This window comes from Loxodonta africana, chromosome 10 (assembly GCF_030014295.1).
Source record: "Loxodonta africana isolate mLoxAfr1 chromosome 10, mLoxAfr1.hap2, whole genome shotgun sequence".
Classification (NCBI taxonomy): domain Eukaryota; kingdom Metazoa; phylum Chordata; class Mammalia; order Proboscidea; family Elephantidae; genus Loxodonta; species Loxodonta africana.
Window position 1 is genome coordinate 62,358,343 of NC_087351.1, and position 25,134 is coordinate 62,383,476.

At 37.8% G+C, this 25,134-nt stretch overlaps 1 protein-coding gene across 4 annotated transcripts in view; it reads right to left on the minus strand.

Moving 5' to 3' along the window:
- MAP4K5 (mitogen-activated protein kinase kinase kinase kinase 5) overlaps positions 1 to 25,134 on the minus strand; it is a 142,767-nt gene that overhangs the window by 103,260 nt on the left and 14,373 nt on the right. For 2 of the 4 annotated variants that reach the window (XM_064292453.1, XM_010588626.3), the window contains exon 3: positions 347 to 404. In XM_064292453.1, the coding sequence (XP_064148523.1) occupies positions 347 to 404 (58 nt within the window). Of the gene's footprint in view, positions 1 to 346; positions 405 to 25,134 lie in introns of those variants that run through there. The other 2 variants (XM_064292455.1, XM_064292454.1) reach the window with 1 other exon arrangement.

The window sequence follows — 25,134 nt, forward strand, 5'->3', positions numbered from 1 at the left end:
ATTTGGACTTCTAGTCTCCCAAACTGTGAGAGAATAAACTTCTGTTAGAGCCATCCGCTTAGGTATTTCTGTTATAGCAGCACTAGATAACTAAGACACAGACATTACAATTTTTATTTAGCACAAAACTATCACATCAAACTAGCCTTTAACTAACAACATCCAATGGAACTTAATAGAGCCATATTGGAGATATTCTACTGCACTGACAGCACACACAAAGAAGACTTCTTTTCAGGAGGAGGGAAACAAATAAGGAGGAAATCTGGAAAATACTTTTAATTTCTGTATTTATGAACTGCACAAGAAATAGATCAAAAATCATCTTGAGAGTTTTAATACATACCAGGCTCCAATTTGATAATTTTTACCGCAGCCAACTCTCCTGTATGTACATTTCTGGCCTAAAATGAAATGAAATTTTAAAAAAGTTAATTATATAAAAATTATATGGTATTATGTTAATTAGTTGCTTAAGAACCATGCTTTTAACAAAGTTATAAAACAAAATCTTTATTTCTAATAATAAAACTGTATTCATATTTTCATTAAAGAAGAATCAAGAAAAGACATGAAAAAAAAACTACCATTAGTCTCCGAATTGGGAACAACTAGTATTTAAAATTTCGATGTACTTCCTTCAAGTCTTTTCTTTATATTTGGGTTTTTCTTTTTTTTTAATTAAAAAAAAAAAAAAAAGCTCATGTTTATTTATATTACAAACATAATCACAGATCACTAAAGGAAATAAAAAAAAATCTATCTTGTTACTCAGAAAAAAACCAAATTTTAGTATACATTTTGTCACATGCAGTTGTGTGCTTTATATCTAGCCACAGCCTTGATTATTTTCCATCAGATAAACTCCTAGAAGAGAAACTATTTAACATTGAACAAAAGGAGCCCTGGGAGTACAGTGGTTAAGCACTCAGCTGCTAGCCGAACAGTCAGCTGTTTGAACCTACCAGCCGCTCTGCAGGACAAAGATATGACACTTTGCTTCCGTAAAGATTACAGCCTTGGAAACTCTACGGGGCGGTTCTATTCAACCTTTGATGTTAACTCCATGTCTGCCAAGGTCTACTGTTGGTACAAATTTGTATTCTACTTTTTAAATTATGTATTTTCCCCATATTATACATTATTTTAAATGGCTATATAACAGTCCATATAATCATCCCCCTTACTGCTAGACATTAAAGATGTTATAGTCTTTTTCAAATGAAATTATCACATATGAAATTACTCGGTCAGAGGGTATGAAATACAAATGCTTAAGGCTGTCAATATTTACTGCCAAAATAGTTTAGAAGTATTGTACCATTATATTCTCACAGTTAATGTAAGTGTTAATTTTCACTGCACCCAACAGTACATCATATGTGGAAATGGAATTTAATAATTTATGGCTTTCATTTACTATATTGATTCAAATGTCAACCTTCATACCGTACATAGAAATAAGGAGCATATGATAAATTAGGAAAGTATTTATGCTCGCACTAATTTGCCGGTCAAGTTACATAACCAGCAAGGAAAGAGGAAGAGAAAAGGGGAAAATAAGAGAAGAATGACAAAGAATGTAGGGAAGAGAGCCATGGAAGGGATACGTTTAGAAAGGACATAAGAAAGGTGAGGAAAACAGAATACAATGGGGTGGCCAGATACAAAGGGAAAGACACAAACGGAAAGGAAGGAGAAAAAGATTTTCTACTGAGGTCTCAAATATTTTGTGATGAAAAGTTACATTTTCCTCATTTATTGCGGCGAATAAGGTAAGAAGGGCATCTCAGGAAAACAGCAAAGGCATTTTAACCACTGCTCCATGACTATTCTTCTCTCTAACCATGAACACATACATTTAGAGACATGGGAACAGAGGTTCAGCCAGAAGCCTTACACCATTCCCATCCTCTCTTTTTCTTGCCTTTGCTCTCTTTGAGACAAAAGAATTGTTAGCTCCAGGTCTTGTCCCGAGTTTCTAAAATTCTTCGGGATTTTAATCTCCCTCAGGTTACAGAAAGATATCTGCATACGGATTTAGGCTGTTCACTTCTCAACATTTCGAATACCAGCGAAGACTTAGGTAGACAGAACTTGGCCAGAAGTTATAGAATAAGCAATGATAATGGATCTTCTTGTGGACCTTGTTCAGTGGGTTATGTGTGTTAGAAAATAAACTCTGTAATAATGATGGCAATTATATGTATTTAATTTTTATTGTGCTTTACGTGACAGTTTACAAATCAAGTCAATCTCTCATACAAAAATTTATATACACCTTGCTATATACCCCTTGGAAACTCTGCTGGCAGGGTGGTTAAGTGCTACCGCTGCTAACCAAAGGGTAGGCAGTTTGAATCCGCCAGGTGCTCCTTGGAAACTCTATGGGGCAGTTCTACTCTGTCCTACAAGATTGCTATGAGTCGGAATCGACTCGACGGCACTGGGTTTGGTTTTTGGTTTTGGATATACCCCTAGTTGCTCTTCCTCTAATGAGACAGCACACTCCTTCCTGCCACTCTCTCTTTTCGTGTCCATTCAGCCAGCTTCTGACTCCCCTGCCCTCTCATCATCCCTCCAGACAGGAGCTGCCCACATAGTGTCATATATCTACTTGATCCAAGAACCTCACTCTTTATTAGAATCATTTTCTATCCCATAGTCCAGTCCAATCCCTGTCTGAAGAGTTGGCTTTGGGAATGGTTCCCATCTTAGGCTAACAGAAGGTCTGGGAACCATGACCTCTGGGGTCCTTCTAGTCTCACACTATTAAATCTGCTCTTTTTATGAGAATTTGGTGTCTGCATCCCAGTGCTCTCCTGCGCCCTCAGGTGTTCTCTGTTGTGTTCCCTGTCTGGGCAGTCATAGGTTGCAGCCAGGCATCACCTAGTTCTTCTGGTCTCAGGCTAATGTAGTCTCTACTTCATAAAGATATAGCCCTTTCTGTCTCTTGGGCTCATAATTACCTTGTGTCTTTGGTGTTCTTCACTCTTTTGCTACAGGTGGGTTGAGACCATTTGACGCATCATAGATGTCTAAATGCCAGTGTTGAAGACCCCAGACGCCACTGTCCAAAGTGGGAAGCAGGATGTTTTCTTAATAGATTTTATTACGCCAATTGACTTAGATGTTCCCCGAAACCATGGTCCCCAATCCCTGACCCTGCAATGCTGGGCTTCAAAGTGTTCAGTTTATTCAGGAAACTTATTTGCTTTTGGTTTAGTCCAGTTGTGCTGACCTTTCCTTTATTGTGTGCTGTCTTTCTCTTCACCTAAAATAGTTCTTATCTACTAATTAGTGAAAACCCCTCTCTCTCCCTCCCCACTCTCATAACCATCAAGGAATATTTTCTTCTATGTTTAAACTGTTTATCAAGTCCTTATAATAGTGGTCTCATAAAATATTTGTCCTTTTGCAACTGACTAATTTCACTCAGCATAATGCCTTCTAGATTCCTCCATGTTATGAAATGTTTCACAGATTCATCATTGTTCTTTATCGATGTGTAGTATTCCATTCTATGAATACACCGTAATTTATTTATCCATTTATCCGTTCATGAGTACCTTGGTTGCGTTCATATTTTTCCTATTGTAAACAGTGCTGCAATGAACATGGGTGTGCATGTATCTGTTTATGTAAAGGCTCTTATTTCTTTAGGATATAGTCCAAGGAGTGGAACTGCTGGATCATATGGACAGTTCTACTCTGTTCTATGGGGTCGCTATGAGTTGGAATTCATTCGACGGCAGTGGGTTTGGGTTTTTTTGGTTTATGGTAGTTCTCTTTCCAGTCTTTTAAAAAAAAACCACCAAATCGATTTCCAAAGTGGTTGTAACATTTTACATTTCCACCTGCAGTATATAAGTGTTTCGGTCTCTCCACAACCTCTCCTACATTTATTATTTTGTGTTTTTTGGATTAATGCCAGCCTTGTTGGAGTGAAATGAAATCTCATTGTAGTTTTAATTTGCATTTCTCTAATGGCTAACGATCGTGAGCATTTCCTCATGTTTCTGTTAGCTACCTGAATGTCTTCTTTAGTGAAGTGCCTGTTTATATCTTTTGCCCATTTTTTAATTGGGTTGTCTTTTTGTAATTGAGTTTTTGCAGTATCATGTAGATTTTAGAGATCAGATGCTGATCAGAAATACTATAGCTAAAAGCTTTTTCCCAATCTGTAGGTAATCTTTTTATTCTTTTGGTGAAGTCTTTGGAAGAGCATAGACATTGGATTTTTAGGAGCTCCCAGTTATCTGGTTTCTCTTCTGCACTGTTAGTAATGTTTTGTATCCTGTTTATGCTATGTATTAGGGCTCCTAGCGTCGTCCCTATTTTTTCTTCCATGATCTCTATTGTTCTAGATTTTATATTTGGGTCTTTGATCCATTTTGAGTTAGTTTTTGTGCATGGTGTGAGGTCTGGGTCTTGTTTCATTTTTTTGCAGATGGGTATCCAGTTATGCCACCACCATTTTTTAAACAGACTATCTTTTCCCCATTTAATAAGACTTTGGGCCTTTGTCAAATACTAGCTGCTCATATGGGGATGGATTTATGTCTGGATTCTCAATTCTGTTCCCTTGGCCTATGTATCTGTTGTTGTACCAGTACCAGGCTGTTCTGACTACTGTGGCAGTATAATAGGTTCTAAAATCAGGTAGAATGAGGCCTCCCATTTTATTCTTCTTTTTCAGTAATGCTTCACTTATCTGGGGCCTCTTTCCCTTTCATATGACATTGGCGATTTGTTTCTCCAGCTCATTAAAAAATGTCTTTGGAATCTGGATCGAAATTGCATCATATCTATAGATCGCTTTTGGCAGGATAGACATTTTTACAATGTTAAGTCTTCCCATCCATGAGCAAAGTATGTTTTTCCACTTATGTGGGTCTCTTTTGCTTTCTTGCAGTAGTGTCTTGCAGTTTTCTTTGTATAGGTCTTTTACGTCTCTGGTAAGATTTCTTCCTAAGTATTTTACCCTTTTGGAGGCTACTACTGTAAACGGTACCGATATGGTGACTTCCTCTTCAACGTTCTTTTTGTTGGTGGAGAGGAATCCAACCGTTTTTTCTATGTTTATCCTGTGTCCTGATACTCTGCTGAATTCTTCTATTAGTTTCAGTAGTTTTCTTGAGGATTCTTTAGGGTTTTCTGTGTATAAAATCATGTCATATGCAAATAGAGATACCTTGACTTCTTCCTTAACCATCTTGATTCCCTTTATTTCTTTATCTAGCCTAATCACTCTGGCTAGGACCTCCAGCACAATGTTGAATAAAAGTGGTCATAAAGGGCATCCTTGTCTGGTTCCTGATCTCAAGGGGAATGCTTTCAGACTCTTTCCATTTAGGACGATGTTTGCTGTTGACTCTGTATAAACGCCCTTTATTATGTTGAGGAATTTTCCTTATATTCCTATTTTGCTGAGAGTTTTTTTAAATCATTGAATGGATGTTGAACTTTGTCAAATGCCTTTTCTGCACCAATTGATAAGAACATGTGGTTCTCGTCTTTTGTTTTATTTATATGATGGACTACATTAATCGTTTTTCTGATGATGAGCCATCTTTGCATACCTGGTATGAAGCCCACTTGGTCATGTTGAATTATTTTTTTGATATGTTGTTCAATTCTATCGGCTAGAATTTTGTTGAGGATGTTTGCATCTAAGTTCACGAGGGATACAGGTGTGTGATTTTCTTTTTTTATGGTATCTTTACTTGGTTTTGGTATCAGGGATAAGCTGGCTTCACAGAATGAGTTTGGCAGTACGTCCTTTTTTATGCTCTGAAATACCTTTAGTAATAGTGGTGTTAACTCTTCTCTGAAAGTTTGGTAGTACTCTGCAGTGAAGCCATCAGGCCAGGCCTTTTTTTGTTGGGAGTTTTTTGATTACCTTTTCAATTTCTTCTTTTGTTATGCGTCTGTTTAGTTGTTCTACCTCCATTTGTGTTAGTTGAAGTAGGTTGTGAGTTTCTTGGAATTCATCCATTTTTTTCTAGGTTTTCAAATTTGTTATGAGTACAATTTTTCATAGTAATCTGTAATCAGATATGATTCTTTTAATTTCAGTTGGGTCTGTTGTAATGTCGCCCATCTCATTTCTTATTTGGGGTATTTGTTTCCTCTCCTGTTTTACTTTTGTCAGTTTGGCCAATGGTTTATCAATTTAGTTAATTTTTTCAAAGACCTAGCTTTTGGCCTTGTTAACTCTTTCATTTGTTTTTTTCTGTTTTCTAAAAAAAAAAAAAAAAATTTTTTTTATTTTTTTTTATTACATTTAATTCTGCTCTAATTTTTATTATTTGCTTTCTTCTGGTGCCTGAGGATTTCTTTTGTTGCTCTCTTTCTACTTGTTCAAGTCGTAGGCATAACTCTTTGATTTTGGCCTTTTATTCTTTTTGATTATGTGCATTTACTGATATAAATTGACCTCTGAGCACTGCTTTAGCTGTGCCCCAAAGGTTCTGATAGGAAGTATTTTCATTCTCACTGGATTCTATAAATTTCTTTATTCCATTCTTAATGTCTTCTATAACCCAGTCTTTTATGAGCAGGTTATTGTTCAGTTTCCAAGTGCTTGATTTATTTTCCCTGCTTTTTCTGTTACTGATTTCTACTTTTATGGCCTTATGGTCAGAGAAGATGCTCTGTAATATTTTGATGTTTTGGATTCTGCTAAGGCTTGCTTTATGACCTAATATGTGGTCTATTCTAGAGAATGTTCCATGTGCACTAGAAAAGAAAGTATATTTGGTTGCTGTTGGGTGGAGTGTTCTGTATATGTCTAGGAGGTCAAGTTCGTTGATTGTGGCATTTAGATCTTCTGTGTCTTCATTGAGCTTCTTTCTGGATGTCCTGTCCTTCACCAAAAGTGGTATGTTGAAGTGTCCTAGTATTACTGTGGAGCTGTCTATCTCACTTTTCATTGCTGTTAGAGTTTGTTTCATGTATCTTGCAGCCCTGTCATTGGGTGCATAGATATTTAATATGGTTATGTCTTTTTGTTGTTTTGTCCCTTTAATCTTTATATAGTATCCTTACTTATCCTTTGTGGTAGATTTAACTTTAAAGTCTATTTTGTCAGAAATTAATATTGCCACTCCTGCTTTTTTGATTGTTGTTTGATACATTTTTTCCATCCTTTGAGTTTTATTTTGTGTCTTTAAGTCTGATGTGTGTCTCTTGCAGGCAGCATATAGACGGATCATGTTTTTTTTTTTATCCATTCTGCCACTCTCTATAGGTGCATTTAGTCCATTGACATTCAGTGTAAGTATGGATAGGTATGAGTTTAGTGCTGTCATTTTGTTGTCTTTTTTGTGTGTTGTTGTTAGTTTCTTTTTCCCACTTAATTTTTTGTGCTGAGTAGTTTATCTTCATATAGACTTTTCCTTTTATTCTTTTTTGATTTTTCTTCTGCTGAGTCTCTCTTTTTTTCTTGTATTTTATTTTGATGGGTATGATTGTTAGTTTCCTTTGTGGTTACCTTAATATTTACCCGTTTTTCTAAGTTTAAACTTAACTTTATTTCTTTATATCACCTTGTTTTCCTCACCATATGGAAGTTCTATGACTTCATTTCTTAGTCCCTCTTTATTTAGTTTTATGTTCTTTTACATAATGACATTACTGTTGCTCTGTTTTGAGCATTTTTTCACCTGGATTTATTTCTGTGATTTCACTATCTGGGTTGACATCTGATTTCTCTGTCCAGTGTTCTAGTGTTGGGTTGATACCTGATACTATTGATTTTCTAACCAAAGAACTCCCTTTAGTATTTCTTGTAGTTTTGGTTTGGTTTTTACGGATTCCTTAAACTTGTGTTCATCTAGAAACGTACTAACTTCACCTTCATAATCGAGAGAAAGTTTTGCTTGAAATATGATTCTTGGCTGGCAATATTCTTCAACTGCGTGGTTTCTGCTGAGTAGTCTGAACTTATTCTTATTGGCTATCCTTTGTAGGTGACTTTTCATTTATCCCTAGCTGCTCTCAAAATTCTCTCGTTACCTTTGGTTTTGGCAAGTTTGATTATACTATGTCTTGGTGACTTTATTTTAAGGTCTCCCTTATGCGGTGTTTGATGAGCATCTTGGATAGATATCTTCCCATTTTCACGATATCAGGGAAGTTTTCTGCCAACAAATCACCAATTCTCTCTGTATTTTCTGCTATCCCTCCCTGTTCTGGTACTCCATCGCTCACAGGTTATCTCTCTTGATAGAGTCCCACATGATTTTTAGGGTTTCTTCATGTTTTAAAATTCTTTTATCTGATTTTTCTTCAAATATATTGGTGCCAAGTGTTTTATCTTCAGTCTCATCAATTCTGCCTTCCACTTGCTCGATTCTGCTCCTCTGACTTTCTATTGAGATGTCTAATTCTGTAATTTTATTGCTAATCTGAATTTCTGATTGCTGTCTGTCTGTGGATTCTTGCAGCTTATTAAATTTTTCATTATGTTCTTTAATAACCTTTTTAATTTCTTCAACTGCTTTATCTGTGTGTTCCTTGGCTTGTTCTGTATATTGCCTGATCTCCTTATCTCACTCCCAATGTCTTGAAGAGTTCTGTATATTAATCTTTGTATTCTGCATCCAGTAATTTCAGGAAGGGACCTTTCCCCAGAAGATTTTTTGATTCTTTGTTTTGAGAGCTTGTTGAAGCGATCATGGTCTGCTTCTTTATGTGATGTGATATTGATTGTTGTCTCTGAGCCATCTAGAAGTTACTGTATTAGTTTATTTTATGCTTGTTTACCGTATCCTAGCTTCTTGCTTTATGTTTTGAGATGCTGAAATAGGTTGTTTGAGTGAGCTAGCTTGATAATTTTCACCTTTGAAGGTGTGACGTCCTGTCACCAGATGGCGAGAGCTTTTATCAGATGTATCAGCCTAGGAGTCCATTCGCTTTTCTTGTATGGATTCAGCTCAGGTGTCCAGGTAGCTGGTTATCAAGTGTGTGGGACAGGCTCTGTCCTATAGTCTTACAGGGGCAGGGGTGATTGGTGTAGGTATAGGTATCCGGTTGCAGCAGGGGGTCATGCTCTGAACAAGGCAGGGTGCTGACAACTGTTCCCTGAGTGTCTGTAAGGGAAGCGTGTCCCTGTTCCCTAGAGGGCAGAGGTGGGTGGGTTCTGCAGACGGACCATGGGCACCCAATGCTTTTGGTTGTAAGGACTGGGAGGTACCAGTTATCCCTCGACTCCTGTCATGGCTGGCTGGGTGACCTGAATGGGGCCACCAGTCCTTAGGCCCCTGATGTGGGTAGGTGAGGACCCTGTTTAATAGGCAATGCGGTATCACATGTCAAATACGCACCTCTCCACCGTACAGCTGAAACAGTTATATTCTGCCAACAAGGGCCTATTCTCCTGATATAGGCCTACACAGGTCCATGCAGGGGGAAAGGTATTCAAAGTCCATGGACCATTTATGCCCGGTCAGGAGCCATTTCTGTTCTCTGGTCCCCAGGTTAGTGGAGCTGGCATATTATCTTTTCCTCCAATTGTAAATCTATTCCTTTTCCAACATCAGGTGAATGGCTCAGGACGCATAGCAGGACCTATCTCAGTCCCAGGGAAATCAACAGCCATCGAAGCCGGCTTGGGGGCTGAGGGAGTGATAAAATGTACGCTAGTACTTAGGTTTCGCTGAGAGCGCCATTCTTCTCTGGTTCTGGAGGTGTAAGCACGCTGTGTGTCTGGCTGTTTCTCCCTAAGGAAACTGCAGCCGGAATGCTACCGCTAGCCCACAGCAGTCACTCCTGGAATGGTGCCTGAGGGAATCTGGCGATTCAAGTCTGGCAACTCCTCTCTGCTTCTGAACACTCTCTCCCTCCCCCTGTTGCTCAGTCCATTTTCTAACTTTGCCTTTGATGTCCAGGTCTCCTACCTTGACATAAATATAATTGTTTCACTTGTGTTTTTTGGGTCTTTGATGTGAGAGGGATCACCAGAAGGTTCTGGCTTATCCACAATCTTGGTTCCGCCTCCAGCAATTATATTTTTGATGTTTTATAGTCTGCAGGAACTTTTATATGTTTTATTTAATTGTATTTATTTGAACACAAGATGACTCAGGTTAAACGACTCACCCAAGGCCATCCTGCTGGCAGAAGCAAGATTAAGAGTAAGAAAGCAGAAACTGAATTCTAATGTCAAGGTTTTACTACTTGTTTCAGAATACGAGAACTCTTTTGTTTGTGTCTCAATGTCACTTTTCCCTCTTCTTTAAATGCAACAGGTACTAGAGAAAAGTATTAACTGCTTAATATTTAACACATTTCAGTAATGACTTTTGTTGAAAAAAGATTAACAAAGTAATACACGAATTGTCTTTTTCATTAACAGTCACTCCCTATGGTGATATTCAATACAATGGAATGTGAATTATTACAAATTTAAGTCTTACATAATTTTACTGGTGAATTTGATCCAAGGAAAAATATTATTGATTATTAAGTATGCTGAAAGAAGATGCCAAATAGCAAGACTCAACTAATTTTTCTTTGAACGCTCCTCTACCATAATCTACCAAATATATCCACTTCTATCCCTATGTGTCAGCACATTTCTTGGGATTCCTTTTTTCCCCGGACCCCAAAGTGATCATTTTTAAAATTTCACTGGAATTCTATAAAAAGAAGAGAAACATCCATGGGCACAGGGTGGAAGTTTTTATACTAGGAAGAAAGGCTTAAGTACAAGGGACATGGCACAAGAAAGTAATATGTATGTGTATTCATTATCACTGACAGTTTAAAAATACTTCTAGTACTCTTAAAAAGTAATATCTTATTACACTCAAGATTATGAAGATATATTCAGAATCATTCAAGGTTCTAGAATTCGGCATTGCTGCTTAACGCATATGACAGTGATAGATGCTGACACGTCTCCGATGAGAAAACATCTTCAGATTATTCAATATTCCAGTTTTTCAAGTAGCACAGGCATCAGGGTAATGCATTCTGAACCATTAGGGCAATTCACTAGAAATCAAACAAAAATATGACTCTATACTTCCTACGTACAGAATATCAAACAAGTGCCAACAATGTGAAAAGATCTAAAATGCTCTTCTGAGAGTTTAGAACAACTGATTCTGGTTTTAGATTAATCAGAAGCAAGTGATTTTGTCTCTGGTTTGAAAACATTTCCCTCATTCTGGTACATTCTCCTCTCTTACCCCCAGCCCCTTTAGCTTAGTTAACCAAGACTTGTCCTTCAGGGATTTAGTTTAGATATGACTTCCTCCAGGGAGTCTTGCCTGATATTCCAAGGCTGAATTAAGCATGGTATCTTCTAAGCTCTGGGCATGATACTTTGGAGGACTGGGCTACATGCAAAATGTAGTAAATGCTCTATAAATTTGTTAAATATGATTGTAGGAAGCTTATTACTATCTTTATTTAAAAAAATAAGAATAAAATAACGACAACTAGGAAGTACTATGAAACTGACAATGTAAAGTTTTAAATGTTCTTATTTTCAGTTAAGTATATTCATTTTTATTTCAATAGAATCAAAACGAAGACACAAGGACACCTTGACTTTTTTTGAGAGATTCTGAGGGGCTCAGAAAGAATCAAATCTTAAGAGTATTTAAACAACAACCGCAGAACCACATAAAACAAAGCTGGTATTTTAAAATTCAGCCATACCATGCAGAAGCCAAAATATATTGTATGTAGTACAGAAATAAAAAATAAATGAATATAAATTATAACTCCCACTGATAGGATAAATACTTAAATATCAGTCTCCATTTTAAAGATACATTTCTGTTCTCTCCAAATAAAGAACCGATGGGTAACTGTTTGTACTCTGTAATTTTCCAGCTGGATTTTTAAGACAGAAAGCAGTACCAGGCTCTTTTATAATGAAAGGCAAAGAGGCTTTCAGTAAGAGATCTTCTAAACAGAGACTTTACAGATTCAATTGACTAAAGAGATCTTTTAGAAATTTAACTATACAATTTCACACTATAATCTAAAGGACTCATACATAATACTGGGTTTTTGAAATCCAACATTTCTCTCCAACAAGTTAATTGTGATATGCTCAAGCCTTTTTGTTTTTAACATTAAGCAAAAATTTGAAGATCCTGCATTTTTTACAAAAGGAACTAACAAAAGTGTCATAGCACCTCTAGAAAAAGGAACTAAACATATTTGATTCCTATTCATTTTTAATAGATCATTGCTATAAACTAGTGTTAGACTTAAGAAAATACTAAACCCCCAGAAGTCTAATAAAATACATTAATTGAGTATAGCTCTTATTTAATTCTTATTAAGCAGGAATTGAAATTACTAGGTGGAAAAAGATAAACCCATAACAAATGGAATCAACGTCACCATCAAATCCATAGAAAAACCTCTCCAGGTAATTAAGTTTCTATTCTCATTGCCAATGCATTTCCCTTTCATCCCTTAGCTGATATTTCCAAGCTACCACCAGAGAATTCTTTTAACTCAAACCCTCCTGCTTCGGATTTTTAATTTATGGTAAAAAGTTAGCCTCAAATTTCTACCTGCACCGAGACAAAAATTTAAAGACGCTGGTCTTCTTAATTAAACCATTTCTATTTCAACAATATTATATAGGTCCTGATTTTATAAACCATGAACAAAAATGTAAATTTTTATTTGATTTAAAATAATTTACAAAGGAGAAGTCTTATGTCTAAACAATTTACTCACAATTAAAAAAAAAAAAAGGAAGATATGACTCAATACATAGTACACCTCTGTAGCTATGAAATTGGAAGAGAATTTTTTTAAGCTGGGGCAGGGAATGAGACTGGCAAGTAATGACGGTCATCTAAAAGCACTGGCAATCAAAATGATCACCATGAAGATAATGGAGATCAGCTCTTGAATTCCACTTTACTCTTCTCGCATTAGGCTCCTCCTCCTACCCCCAGTTAACTTCCTTTTGGTATATTTTTAAGGGCCACAAAACATTTCCTTGAAGCCAAATGAGGGCATCAGTTTTAAATATGCCCTCCTTCTCCAAAATTATTCTTTAAAATTGCAACAGAAAATCTAGATGTCTCAAGATTAAACAAGTCATCTCTAGTGGCCAGTGACTATTCCTCACGGTCAGAATTCTGCATCCCAAATCTAAGAACACAAACTATTACAGAACAAAAGTAGCAACACAGCATTTGAGGCCTGAAGAATGCACAGTAGTTGGCTTATCCACAAGTAAACAGTCAATTATGTCACAGGCTGTAAAAACTCTATAACTGATTCTTCATGAACTACTGTTTTTAACTGGTTCATTCATTCAACAAATATTACTGAATACCCACTATGTGCCTGGATGTAATGAAAACAAAAGTTTCTGTCTTCAGAGAGCTTTCATCAGTCGTCGAAAAAGAGAAGTCAGTAGACCATACAATGTAGTGTGAGAAATGCTCCCAGAGGTGATAAAAGACAGGAGGGTTCTGAGCCCAATCTGGGAGGGTTAGAGAAAACTTCAGAGGGGAAATGTAAATCTAAGCTGTGACTTGATGGAAGACTTTCCTGGGATGAGTGGGGGTAAGGGATTGTGACAGAGTTCCGGGCAAAGGTGTAAGGACAGAAGAAAACATGGGCAGTTAAAGAGAGGAAACTTACTTTGTACTAAGGGAACATAAGATGCTGGAGGAGCCCTGGTGGCGCAGTGGTTAAGAACTCTGCTGCTAACCAAAAGGTCAGCAATTCAAATCTACCAGCCACTCCTTGGAAACCCTATGGGGCAGCTCTACTCTGTCCTATAGGGTTGCTATGAGATGAGCCGACTTGACGGTACCTAACAACGAGAAGGTGCTGGAATCTACATCGCTGGTATTTAAAATACCAGTAGGGTCAAGCTTCCAGACTAAGGTAGATTAGGAAAATAGGCCTGGTGATCTACTTCCAAAAATCAGCCAATGAAAACCTTATGGATGACAACAGAACACTCTCCGATAAAGAGCTGGAAGATGACCCCCTCAGGTTGGAAGGCACTCAAAAGCTGCCTTCTCAAAGTAGAGTAGACCTTAATGAGGCAGATGGAGTAAGGCCTTCAGGACTTCCATCTGCAAATGTGGGACTCAAAATGAGAAGTAACAGTTGCAGACATCCATTAATAGTCAAAACGTGGAATGTACAAAATATGAATCAAGAAAAACTGGAAGTTGTCAAAAATGAAATGGAACCCTCGAAGATCGATATCCTAGCTGTTGAACTAAAATGGACTAGCACTGGTCATTCTGTGGTCTACTATGCCAGAAAAGACACACTGAAGAGGAATGGTTATTGCATCCATCATTAAAAAGAACATTTTGAGATGTATCCTGAAGTACAATACTGTAATAGGTTAATATTCACATACTTACAATGAAGACCAGCTGATATGACTATTATTAAATTTATGCACTAACCACAAATGTCAAAGTTTACAAAGAAATCAACCAAACGTGCAACAAGATGTATTGATAATTACTGGAGACTGGAATGCAAAAGTTGGAAAGAAAGAAGGATCAGTAGATGGAAAAAGGGGCCTTGGTGATAAAAATGTCGTTGGAGATCATGTGGTAGAATTCTACAAGACGGATAACTTCTTCATCAGAAATGAATAAGTTTTTTCAACAACACAATTGATAACTATATAATGGACCTCACCAGATGGATTATACTGAAATCAAATTGACTACATCTATTGAAAGAGAGGATGGAAAAGCTCAATATCATCAGCCAAGACAAAGCATGCGGCTGGCTGCAGAACAGCCAACCATCAATTACTTGTGCAAATTCAACTGAAGCTGAAGAATATCAAAGCAAGTCCATGAGAGCCAAATTATGGACTTGGATATATCCCGCCTGAATTCAGAGACCATCTCTAGGACAGTAATGACTGATGATCAGAAGAGCTGTGGAAAGACATGAAGGACATCATACATGAAGAAACTGAAAAGTCATTAAAAAGAAGGAAAAGACCAACATAGATTCAGACAGACTCCGAAACTTGCTCTTAATAGCAGAGGAGCTAAAGCTTATGGAAGAAATGATAAAGTAAAAGAGCTGAACAGAAGATTTCAAAGGGCAGTTTGAGATGACAAGGTAAAGTATTGTGACGAAATGTGCAAAGACCTGGGTTAGAAAACCAAAAGGGAAGCACACAACCAGCATTTCTCAAGGTGAAAGAATTGAAGAGAAAATTCAAGCCTTGAATTGCATTACTGAAGAATAATACAGGCAAAAAAATAAAATGATACAAGAAGCATCAAAAGAACATGGAAGGACATCTCACTCCAACAAGGCTAGCATTAATCCAAAAAACACAGAATAATAAATGTTGGAGAGGTTGTGGAGAGACTGAACACTTAGATGCTGCTGGTGGAAATGTAAAATGGTACAACCACTATGAAAATCCATTTGGCACGTCTTTAAAAAGCTAAAAATAGAACTACCATACCATCCAGCAATCCCACTCCTTGGAATATATCCTAGAAAAATAAGGGCCTTTACACAAACAGACATATGCACACCCATGTTCATTGCAGCACTGTTTACAATAGCAAAAAGATGGAAGCAGCCAAGGTGCCCATCAACGGATGAATGGATAAATAAATTATGGTATATTCACACAATGGAATACTATGCATCAATAAAGAACAGTAATGAATCCGTGAAACATTTCATAACATGGAAGAACCTGGAAGGCATTATGCTGAGTGAAATAAGTCAGTTGCAAAAGGTCAAATATTGTATGACACCACTATTACAAGAACTCAAAAAATTGTTTAAACAAGAGAAGAAAATATTCTTTGATGGTTACAAGAGTGGGGAGGGAGGGAAAGAGGCAGGGAGAGGGGTTTTCACTAATTAGATAGTAGATAAGAACTATTTTAGGTGAAGGAAAAGACAACACACAGTACAGGAGAGGTCAGCACAACTGGACTAAACCAAAAGCAAAGAAATTTCCTGAATAAACTGAACGCTTCGAAGGCCAGTGTAGCAGGGGCAGAGGATTGGAGACCATGGTTTCAGGGGACATCTAGGTCAATCGGCATAATCTATTAAGAAAATATTCTGCATCCCACTTTGGGGAGTGGCGTCTGGGGTCTTAAATGCTGGAAAGCAGCCAATGAAGATGCATCAATTGGTCTCAACCCATGTGGAGCAAAACAGAATGAAGAACACCGAAGACACAAGGTAAGTATGAGCCCAAGAGACAAAGCCACATAAACCAGAGACTACATCAGCCTGGGAGCAGAAGAATTAGATGGTGTCCAGCTACAACCGATAACTGCCCTGACAGGGAACACAACAGAGAACCCCTGGGGGAGCAGAACAGTGGGATGCAGACCTCAAATTCTTGTAAACAGACCATACTTAACGGTCTGACTGAGATTAGAAGGACCCCAGAGGTCATGGTCCCTAGCCATTCCCAAAGCCAACTCTTCAGATAGGGACTGGACTGGACTATGGGATAGAAAATGATACTGGTGAAGAGTGAGCCATCTTGGAGCAAGTAGACACAAGAGACTATGTGGGCAGCTCCCGTCTGGAGAAGAGATGTGAGGTCAGAGGGGCTCAGAAGCTGGCTGAACGGACATAAAAACACAGAGTGGAGGGAGAGCAACTTGGAGTATATAGCAAGGTATGTATAAGTTTTTGTATGAAAGACTGACTTGGTTTGTAAAATTTCACTTAAGCACAATCAAAAAAAAAAAAGGAACATGGAAGGAATCCCACTGGGGAATTCCGGGGGCCAATATAAAACAGGCACCTCAGTCATTCCCCAAAGAAGGCTGAGGAAGCTTGGGTATTTATATACAAATATCCATCAGTTCAAGAAAGCCTGTAGACAAAGAAATGCTGTGCTGGCAGTTACAAGTCAGGATGGCACACACTGAACTAGTAAGAGTGATGGAATATGGGTTGAAGACTCAAGAATATCTGTTATACTAGCTAAACACGTGGGAAGGTATTATAGCCAAGAGATTGCTATCTGATGGACCAAGGACTGGATCAAGCCCATAGGTTTTCATTTACTGTTTTTCAGTGTTTGCTTTTTAAATTGAATTTGAATGACTTTAGGCACTGCCATGCTCTTTCCAGTTTGCCTCAGACACCACCACTCTCTACTGCTACCCTTGCAAATCTATAATACCTACTTGGTCTTGGAGTTTGCCACCCCTGGAGGAAATTCAAGTCCAAGATGATAAGCTGATCTAGATAGTCTTCAAGGTCACTACCAACTCTGTAATTCTATGATGCTATGACTGAATATCACTAAAAATCCCTTCCAGCAATAAAATCCTATGATTCAATTATTTAAAAAAAGAAAGAAAGAAGAAGGAAGGAACACACCAAATCACTGTACCAAAAAGCACTGGTTGAAGTTCAACTATTTCAGGAGGTAGCTTATAAACAAGAACTGCTGGTACTGAAGGAAGAAGTTTAAGCTTCACTGAAGGCGCTTGCAGAAAACAAGGCTCCTGGAATTGATAGGGTCACTGCAGAACACTAATTGAGATGCTTCAACAAACGAAGACAATGCTGGAAGTGTTTACTCATCTTTGTCAAGAAATTTAAAGGACAGCTACGAGGCCAACTGACTAGAAGAGATCCGTATATGTGCTCATTCCAAAGAAAGGCAATTAAACAAAATGCAGAAATTATCAAACAATATCACATGCTAGCAAAATTCTGCCTGATACCATTCAAAAATGACTGCAGCCATACATCAACAGGGAACTGCCAGACATTCAAGCCAGACTCAAAAGAGGACATGGAATGAGAGCTATCATTGCTGATGTCAGATGGATCTTGGCTAAAAGCAGAGAATACCAGAAAGATGTTTACCTGTGCTTTACTGACTACATGAAAGCATGTGACTGTGTGGACCATAACAAATTATGAATAACATTGGGAAGAATGGGAATTTCAGAACATTTAAAAGTGCTCATGTGGAGCCTGCACATAGATCAAAGGCAGTTGTTTGTACAGAACAAAGGGATGCTGCATGGTTTCAAACTGGAAAAAGTGTGCGGCAGGGTTGTATCCATTTACTTTATTCAATCTGTATGCTGAACAAATAATCTGAGAAGCCAGGCTATATGAAGGGTCATTAACAACCTGTAATATGCAGATGACACAACCTTGCTTACTGAAAACAGAGATGACTTAAAGCACTTACTAATGGAGGTCAAAGACTACTACAGCCTTCAGCACAGATTATGCTCAATCATGAAGAAAACAAAAATTGTCACAACTGGACCAATAAACAATATCATGATAACTGGAGAAAAACTGAATTATCAACAATTTCATTCTGCTTGGATCAACAATCAACATCCATGGAAGCAGCAATATGTGTCTCTTGGTAAAGAAGACACAGGCAATTTCTCACTTACTCCTATATTAGTGTCTTCTAAAATGAACATATATTACTTAAACTGTATTTTAAAAGTAAAAGGTAGCAAAAAAGACTACCTATGGTGAGGGAGGCAAGGAAGGGAGAGGCAAAGTCAGGATGGAGAGTCCTATGCACGGATCTATGCTACTGCAGAAAGAATATTAGGATCTGGAGAAATCTGATAAGAGACACAGCATCTCCAACCTCTATTATAATTAAAAGCAAAAAAGCTTAAAATGCAGAAGTTATTAGTAATTCATTGAAAGTTACATCTTTTAAAATATATTAAGTTATGCTTGCACTGGATTCTTTCTAATTTTGGGAAAAGGAAGGGCTAAAAAGGGGGAAGAAGAAGGTACAAGGCATCTAAAAAAAGGGGGGGAGGTGAATATGTATGAGAAGTAACACGGTGGTTCAGAAGACAAAGTTGGAAGTCACAATCCTTCTCAGGAAGCCCTGTTTACCTTCAATAAGACAGAGGCAAACAGAAGTACTAGCATTTTCTTCAATTTATAATGGTGTTACAGAACACAGTCTAAGGGACTCAGTTAATCTAGGTAATGATAACCAGAAATTTAAAGTTCTTCCAGATAAGAGAAGGCACAGCAGGAAGGGTATCCAATGACCAGAAATCAAGGGTGTTTCTGCTTTTAGTTATTTGCACTGGAGGGTGGCTATTAGCAAAGTCCTCCCTAGAGTACAGACAAATCAAGTCTGGACTACAATGTGGAAAATAATGAAGGTAAGAGTAATGACCAGGGAAATAACCAGGAAGAAGTGCCTCAGAAAACTGGTGCTGAGACTTGAAGTTTATATGCATACACAAATCAGTCCATAAAATCTCTTACCACTCAGCACAGGGATGAGGCTGCCAAGCCTATTCTGACTGTAATCTGTATACAGTTTACTAGGCACTAGGCAATGAGTTAAGTGCTGTGTGTATAGTGGTAAATTAAAAGACGTAGTCCTGAGCTGGCCTGGTATACTGCAAGAAGCTGAGACTGTGGAGTCAAGGCGTGGATTCCAGTCCCTATGGTGCCACCTATTAACAATAAAACCTAGAGAAAAAAGCTTCTTCTTGGGTAAAACGGACATTATAGTGTCATCTATTCTACCTACTTCATAGAATTATTGTGAGAAACAAGTAATATACTGATTATGAAAGGCCTATATAAACATTAGTCACTCTTAGTCATTTTAATCCTATTTCATTTTTATAAAGATGTTGGAAGGTGGGGGCCGATATGACTCACCATGAGCCTGAACACTTCCAAGGACAGGCCTGGCTATCAGGCTGGCTTCCCACATCATCTTCGCAAAATCTCAGGAGGAGACGATATTTAACAGAAAGAGAATTACATTAGGCCTAAATTCATCCTGCCCTTTTCAGAGCATTATCTCTTTCCTTCAACTTAAATAGTACTTCACATAACTGGAAAGCAGTAACAGTCTTCTAATAACACTTTAAAATGTACAATTGCTCAAAGTAGTCCAATACCGCCAAAGTGGAAGTATCTGCTACAACTTATCTGATCTTGGACTAAGTTTTCAAATTGATAAGGAATCCCTAAAAACACAAGTATCACTTGTTAATAGGCTTCCTGTTTCTCTTCCTGTGTATTTGGTCTGAAACCACAATTTAAAGTTCAGTAGTGAAACCTCTTTATAAATTTTGAAAGCAAAACTAACAAACAAAAATCCTAAGTCAATCTACATTCTATGCCATTCGTTCTCATCAAAAACACTCAAAACGATGGTTAAAGTGAAAATGCTGAACTCATGTAAATATAATAAAAAGAACCACAATACTAGACGCATTGTAAGCCCAAGGTTGAGACTACCCACAAGTCAATTTAGAACTGGAACTTATATATCTGCACTAGTGATGATGTTGTTGTTGTTAGGTACCCTAGAATCAGTTCGGACTCATAGCAACCCTATAGGGCAGAGGAGAACTGCCCCACAGAGTTTCCAAGGAGTGGCTGGTATATTTGATATGCCGGCCTTTTCCGTAGCAGTCGAACTCTTAACCATTACACCACCAGCACTAGCTAGCGTAAAGGACTGTTTTATGACTATCTTCACCAAGCTGGAAGTACTTTAAAGACTTCTTTTATAGTTTTCACAACATTCCTGCGACAGTAGTAATGAGTTTTAAAATAATTTCTCCCCTGTCATGGTTCAGAGCTTCACATTCACTTTCAGAAAGGCTTTTTTTTCCCTCTAGGCCGTCAAAAAATAAGCCTACTTATGAACAGTAAGAAAAATAAATAATAAGATTTTAACCAAATGACTTACAAAACAGTAAACATACACAATGGTAATAACACTGCATCCTAATAAAACATTTTATATTGACAATAACTTCATGTAATATTTAACATAATCACTAATGAAAAAATTTTCAGGAAGATATCTGCTAACTTAAAAGTATAAATATTGTATAAGACCACTATTAAAAGAATTTAAGAAAAAATTTAAACACAGGGAGGCGGGGCCAAGATGGCAGAATAGACAGATGCTTCTGGCAAGCCCTCTTAGAACAAAGACCTGGAAAAACAAAGGAAATGAGTGTATTTACGACAAGCTAGGAGCCCTGAATATCAAAGGCAAAGTTAGAAAACGAACTGTGCAGCAGGGGAGGAAGAGACAGTTCAGAAGTGGAGAGGAGTTACCAGACCTGAATCACCGGGAGCCCTCAGGCACCATTCCTGGGAGTGGGTGGCGGGCTGGTACTAGCCTTCAGCCGCAGTTTCCTCAGGGAGAAGCAGCCAGCCACACAGCCTACTCACACCTCCAGAACCAGAGGAGAATGGTGCTCTCGGCAAAAGCTAAGTACTTGCGTATATTTTAACATGTCCCCCGCCCCCAAGCCAGCTTCAGCGGCTGTTGATTTCCCTGGGCCTGAGATAAGAACTGCTGAGTGCCTAGAGCCATCCTCCTGGCCTTGGAGAAGAAATAAATTTGCAGCTGGGGAAAAAGATAATTTGCCAGCTCCACTAACCTGGGGGGCACAGGACAGAAGTGGCTTCTGTCCAGGCATAAACGGTCCGTGGATTTTGAGTACCTTTCCCCCCTGCATGGACCCGTGTGGGCTTATTTCAGGAGAATATGTCCTTGTTGGCAGACTACAACTGCTTCAGCTGTGCGGTGGAGAGGTGGGTATTTGATATTTGACACCACTTTGCCAGTTAAGCAGGGTCCTCACCTACCCACATCAGGGGCCTAAGGACTAGGGGCTCCACTCAGGTCACCCTGCTGCCCACAAAGGGGTCCAGGGATAACTGGTACCTCCCAGTCCAGTCCCTACAACCAAAAACTTTGGGTGCCCATGGTCTGTCTGCAGAACCCACCCATCTGTATGCTGTAGGGAACAGGGGATGCGTTTTCTTCAGAGACACATGGGGGATGATTCTCAGCCCATGCCTTGTTCAGGGTATGACCCCATGCTGCAACCAGATACTGGTACTACACCAATCAACCCTGCTCCTCTAAGACTGTAGGACAGAGCCTGTGCCACACACTTGATGAGCAGCTACCTGGAAACCTGAGCTGAATTTATACAAGAAAAGTGAATGGACTCCTAGACTGATATACCTGATAACAGCTCTAGCCATCTGGTGACAGGACGTCAGAGCTTCAAGGTGAAAATAATCAAGCTAGCTCACTCAAGTAACCCAGTTGGGTATATCAAAACAAAACAAAGCAAAGCAAGAAGCTAGGATACAGTAAGCAAACATAAAATAAACAAATACAATAACTTACAGATGGCTCGCAGACAACAGTAAATACCAAATCACATAAAGAAACAGACCATGATCGATTCAACAAGCTCTCAAAAGAATGAATCAAGGGATCTTCTAGATGAAACTGCCTTCCTGGAATTCCCAGATGCAGAATACAAAAGATTAATACACAGACCCTTCAAGACATTAGAAAGGAAATCAGGCAATATGCAGAACAAACCAAAGAACACACAGATAAAGCAGTTGAAGAAATTAAAAAGGTTATTCATGAACATAATGAAAAATATAATACGCTGGAAAAATCCATAGACAGACAGCAATCAGAAATTCAGAAGATTAACAATAAAATTACAGAGGTAGACAACACCATAGAAAGTCAGAGGAGCAGAATTTAGCAAGTGGGAGGCAGAATTAGTGAACTTGAAGATAAAGCATTTGGCACCAATATATTTGAAGAAAACGCAGATAAAAGAATTAAAAAAAAAAAATGAAGAAACCTTAAGAATCATGTGGGACTCTATCAAGAGACATAACCTACGAGTGATTGGGGTACCGGAACAGGGAGGGATAACAGAAAATACAGAGAGAATTTTTGAAGATTTTTTCACAGAAAACTTCCCTGATATCGTGAAAGATGACAAGATATCTATCCAAGATGCTCACTGAACTCCACGTAAGGTAGATTTTAATAGAAAGTCACCGAGACATAATCAAACTTGCCAAAACCAAAGATAAAGAATTTTAAGAGCAGCTAGGGTTAATGAAAAGCCACCTACAAAGGAGAGTCAATAAGAATAAGCTTGGACTACTCAGCAGAAACCATGCAGGCAAGAAGGCAATGGGATGACTTATATAAAGCATTCAAGGAAAAAAAATTGCAAGCCAAGAATCATATATCCGAAAAAATTATCTCTCAAATATGAATGTGAAATTAGGACACTTCCAGATAAACAGAAGTTTAAGGAATTCATAAAAACCAAACCAAAGCTAAAAGAAACACTGAAGGGAGTTCTTTGATTAGAAAATCAATACTAGGTATCAACTGAAGACCAGAACACTGGACAGAGCAATCAGACGTCAACCAAGAAAGGGAAATCACAAAAATAAATCAAGACAAAAAAAGAGAAAAAAAAAGCTCAAAACAGGGAAACAGCGATGTTATATAAAAGAAGACAACATCAAAACAATAAAGAGGGACTAAGTAATGTCACAGATCTTTCGTACAGAGAGAAAGACAAGGCGATATAAAGAAACAAAAGCCACGTTGAAAATTAGAAAAACAGGAGTAAATATTACAGTGACCACAAAGGAGACATACTACCCTACACATCAAAATAAAATACAAGAAAAAAATAGAGGCTCAGCAGAAACAAAATCAAAAACAACCAATAAGAGGAAAAGATAATACATAAAGATAAACTACTCAGTCAAAAAATTAAGTGGGAAAAAGAAACTGTCTACAACAAAAAGACATCAAAATGACAGGACTATTCATGCCTATCCATAACTACAATGAATGTAAATGGACTAAATGCACCCATAAAGAGACAGAGAGTGGCAAAATGGATAAAAAAACATGATCTGTCTATATGCTGCCTACAAGAGACACACCTTAGACTTAGAGACACAAACTAAACAAAACTTGAAGGATGGAAAAAATATATATCAAGCAAACAACAATCAAAAAAGAACAGGAGTGGTAATATTAATTTCTGACAGAATAGACGTTAAAGTTAAATCCACCACAAACAATAAGGAAGGACATTATATAATGATGAAGTGGACAATACACCAGGAGGATATAACCATATTAAATATTTATGCACCCAACGATAGGACTGCAAGATACATAAAACAAACTCTAACAGCATTGAAAAGTGAGATAGACAGTTCCACAATTACAGTAGCAGACTTCAATACACCACTTTCAATGAAGGACAGGCTATCCAGAAAGGAGCTCAATAAAGATATGGAAGATCTAAATGCCACAATGAACCAATTTGGCCTTACAGACATATACAGAACACTCCACCCAACAGCAATCAAGTATACTTTCTTTTCTAGGGCACATGGAACATTCTCTAGAATAGACCACATATTAGGACATAGAGCAAGCCTTAGCAGAATCCAAAATGCTGAAATATTACAAAGCATTTCTCTGACCATAAGGCCACAAAAGTAGAAATCAAAAGCAGAAAAAGCGGGGAAAAGAAATGAAACACTTAGAAACTGAACAATACCCTGCTCAAAAAAGACTGGGTTATAAAAGACATTAAGGATGGAATAAAGAAATTCATAGAATCCAATGAGAATGAAAACACTTCCTATCAGAACCTTTGGGACACAGCTAAAGCAGTACTCAAGAGGTCAATTTATATCAATAAATGCAGACATACAAAAAGAGGAAAGGGCCAAAATCAAGGAATTATCCCTACAACTTGAACTAATAGATAGAGAGCAACAAAAGAAACCCTCAGGCACCAGAAGAAAGCAAATAATAAAAATTAGAGCAGAATTAAGTGAAATAGAAAACAGAAAAACAATCCACAGAATTAACAAGACAAAAAGTCGGTTGGTTGAAAAAATTAAAAAAATTGATAAACCATTGGCCAAACTTACAAAAGTAAAACAGGAGAGGAAGCAAATACCCCAAATAAGGAATGAGACTGGCGATATTACAACAGACCCAACTGAAATTAAAAGAATCATAACAGATTACTATGAAAAATTGTACTCTAACAAATTTGAAAACCTAAAACAAACGGATGAATTCCAAGAAACACACTAGCTACCTAAACTAACACAAACAGAGGTAGAACAACTAAATAGACCCATAACAAAAGAAGAGATTGAAGAGGTAATCAAAAAACTCCCAAGGAAAAAAGCTCTGGCCTGATGGCTTCACTGCAGAGTTTCCACCAAACTTTCAGAGAGGAGTTAACACCACTACTACTAAAGGTATTTCAGAGCATACAAAAGGAC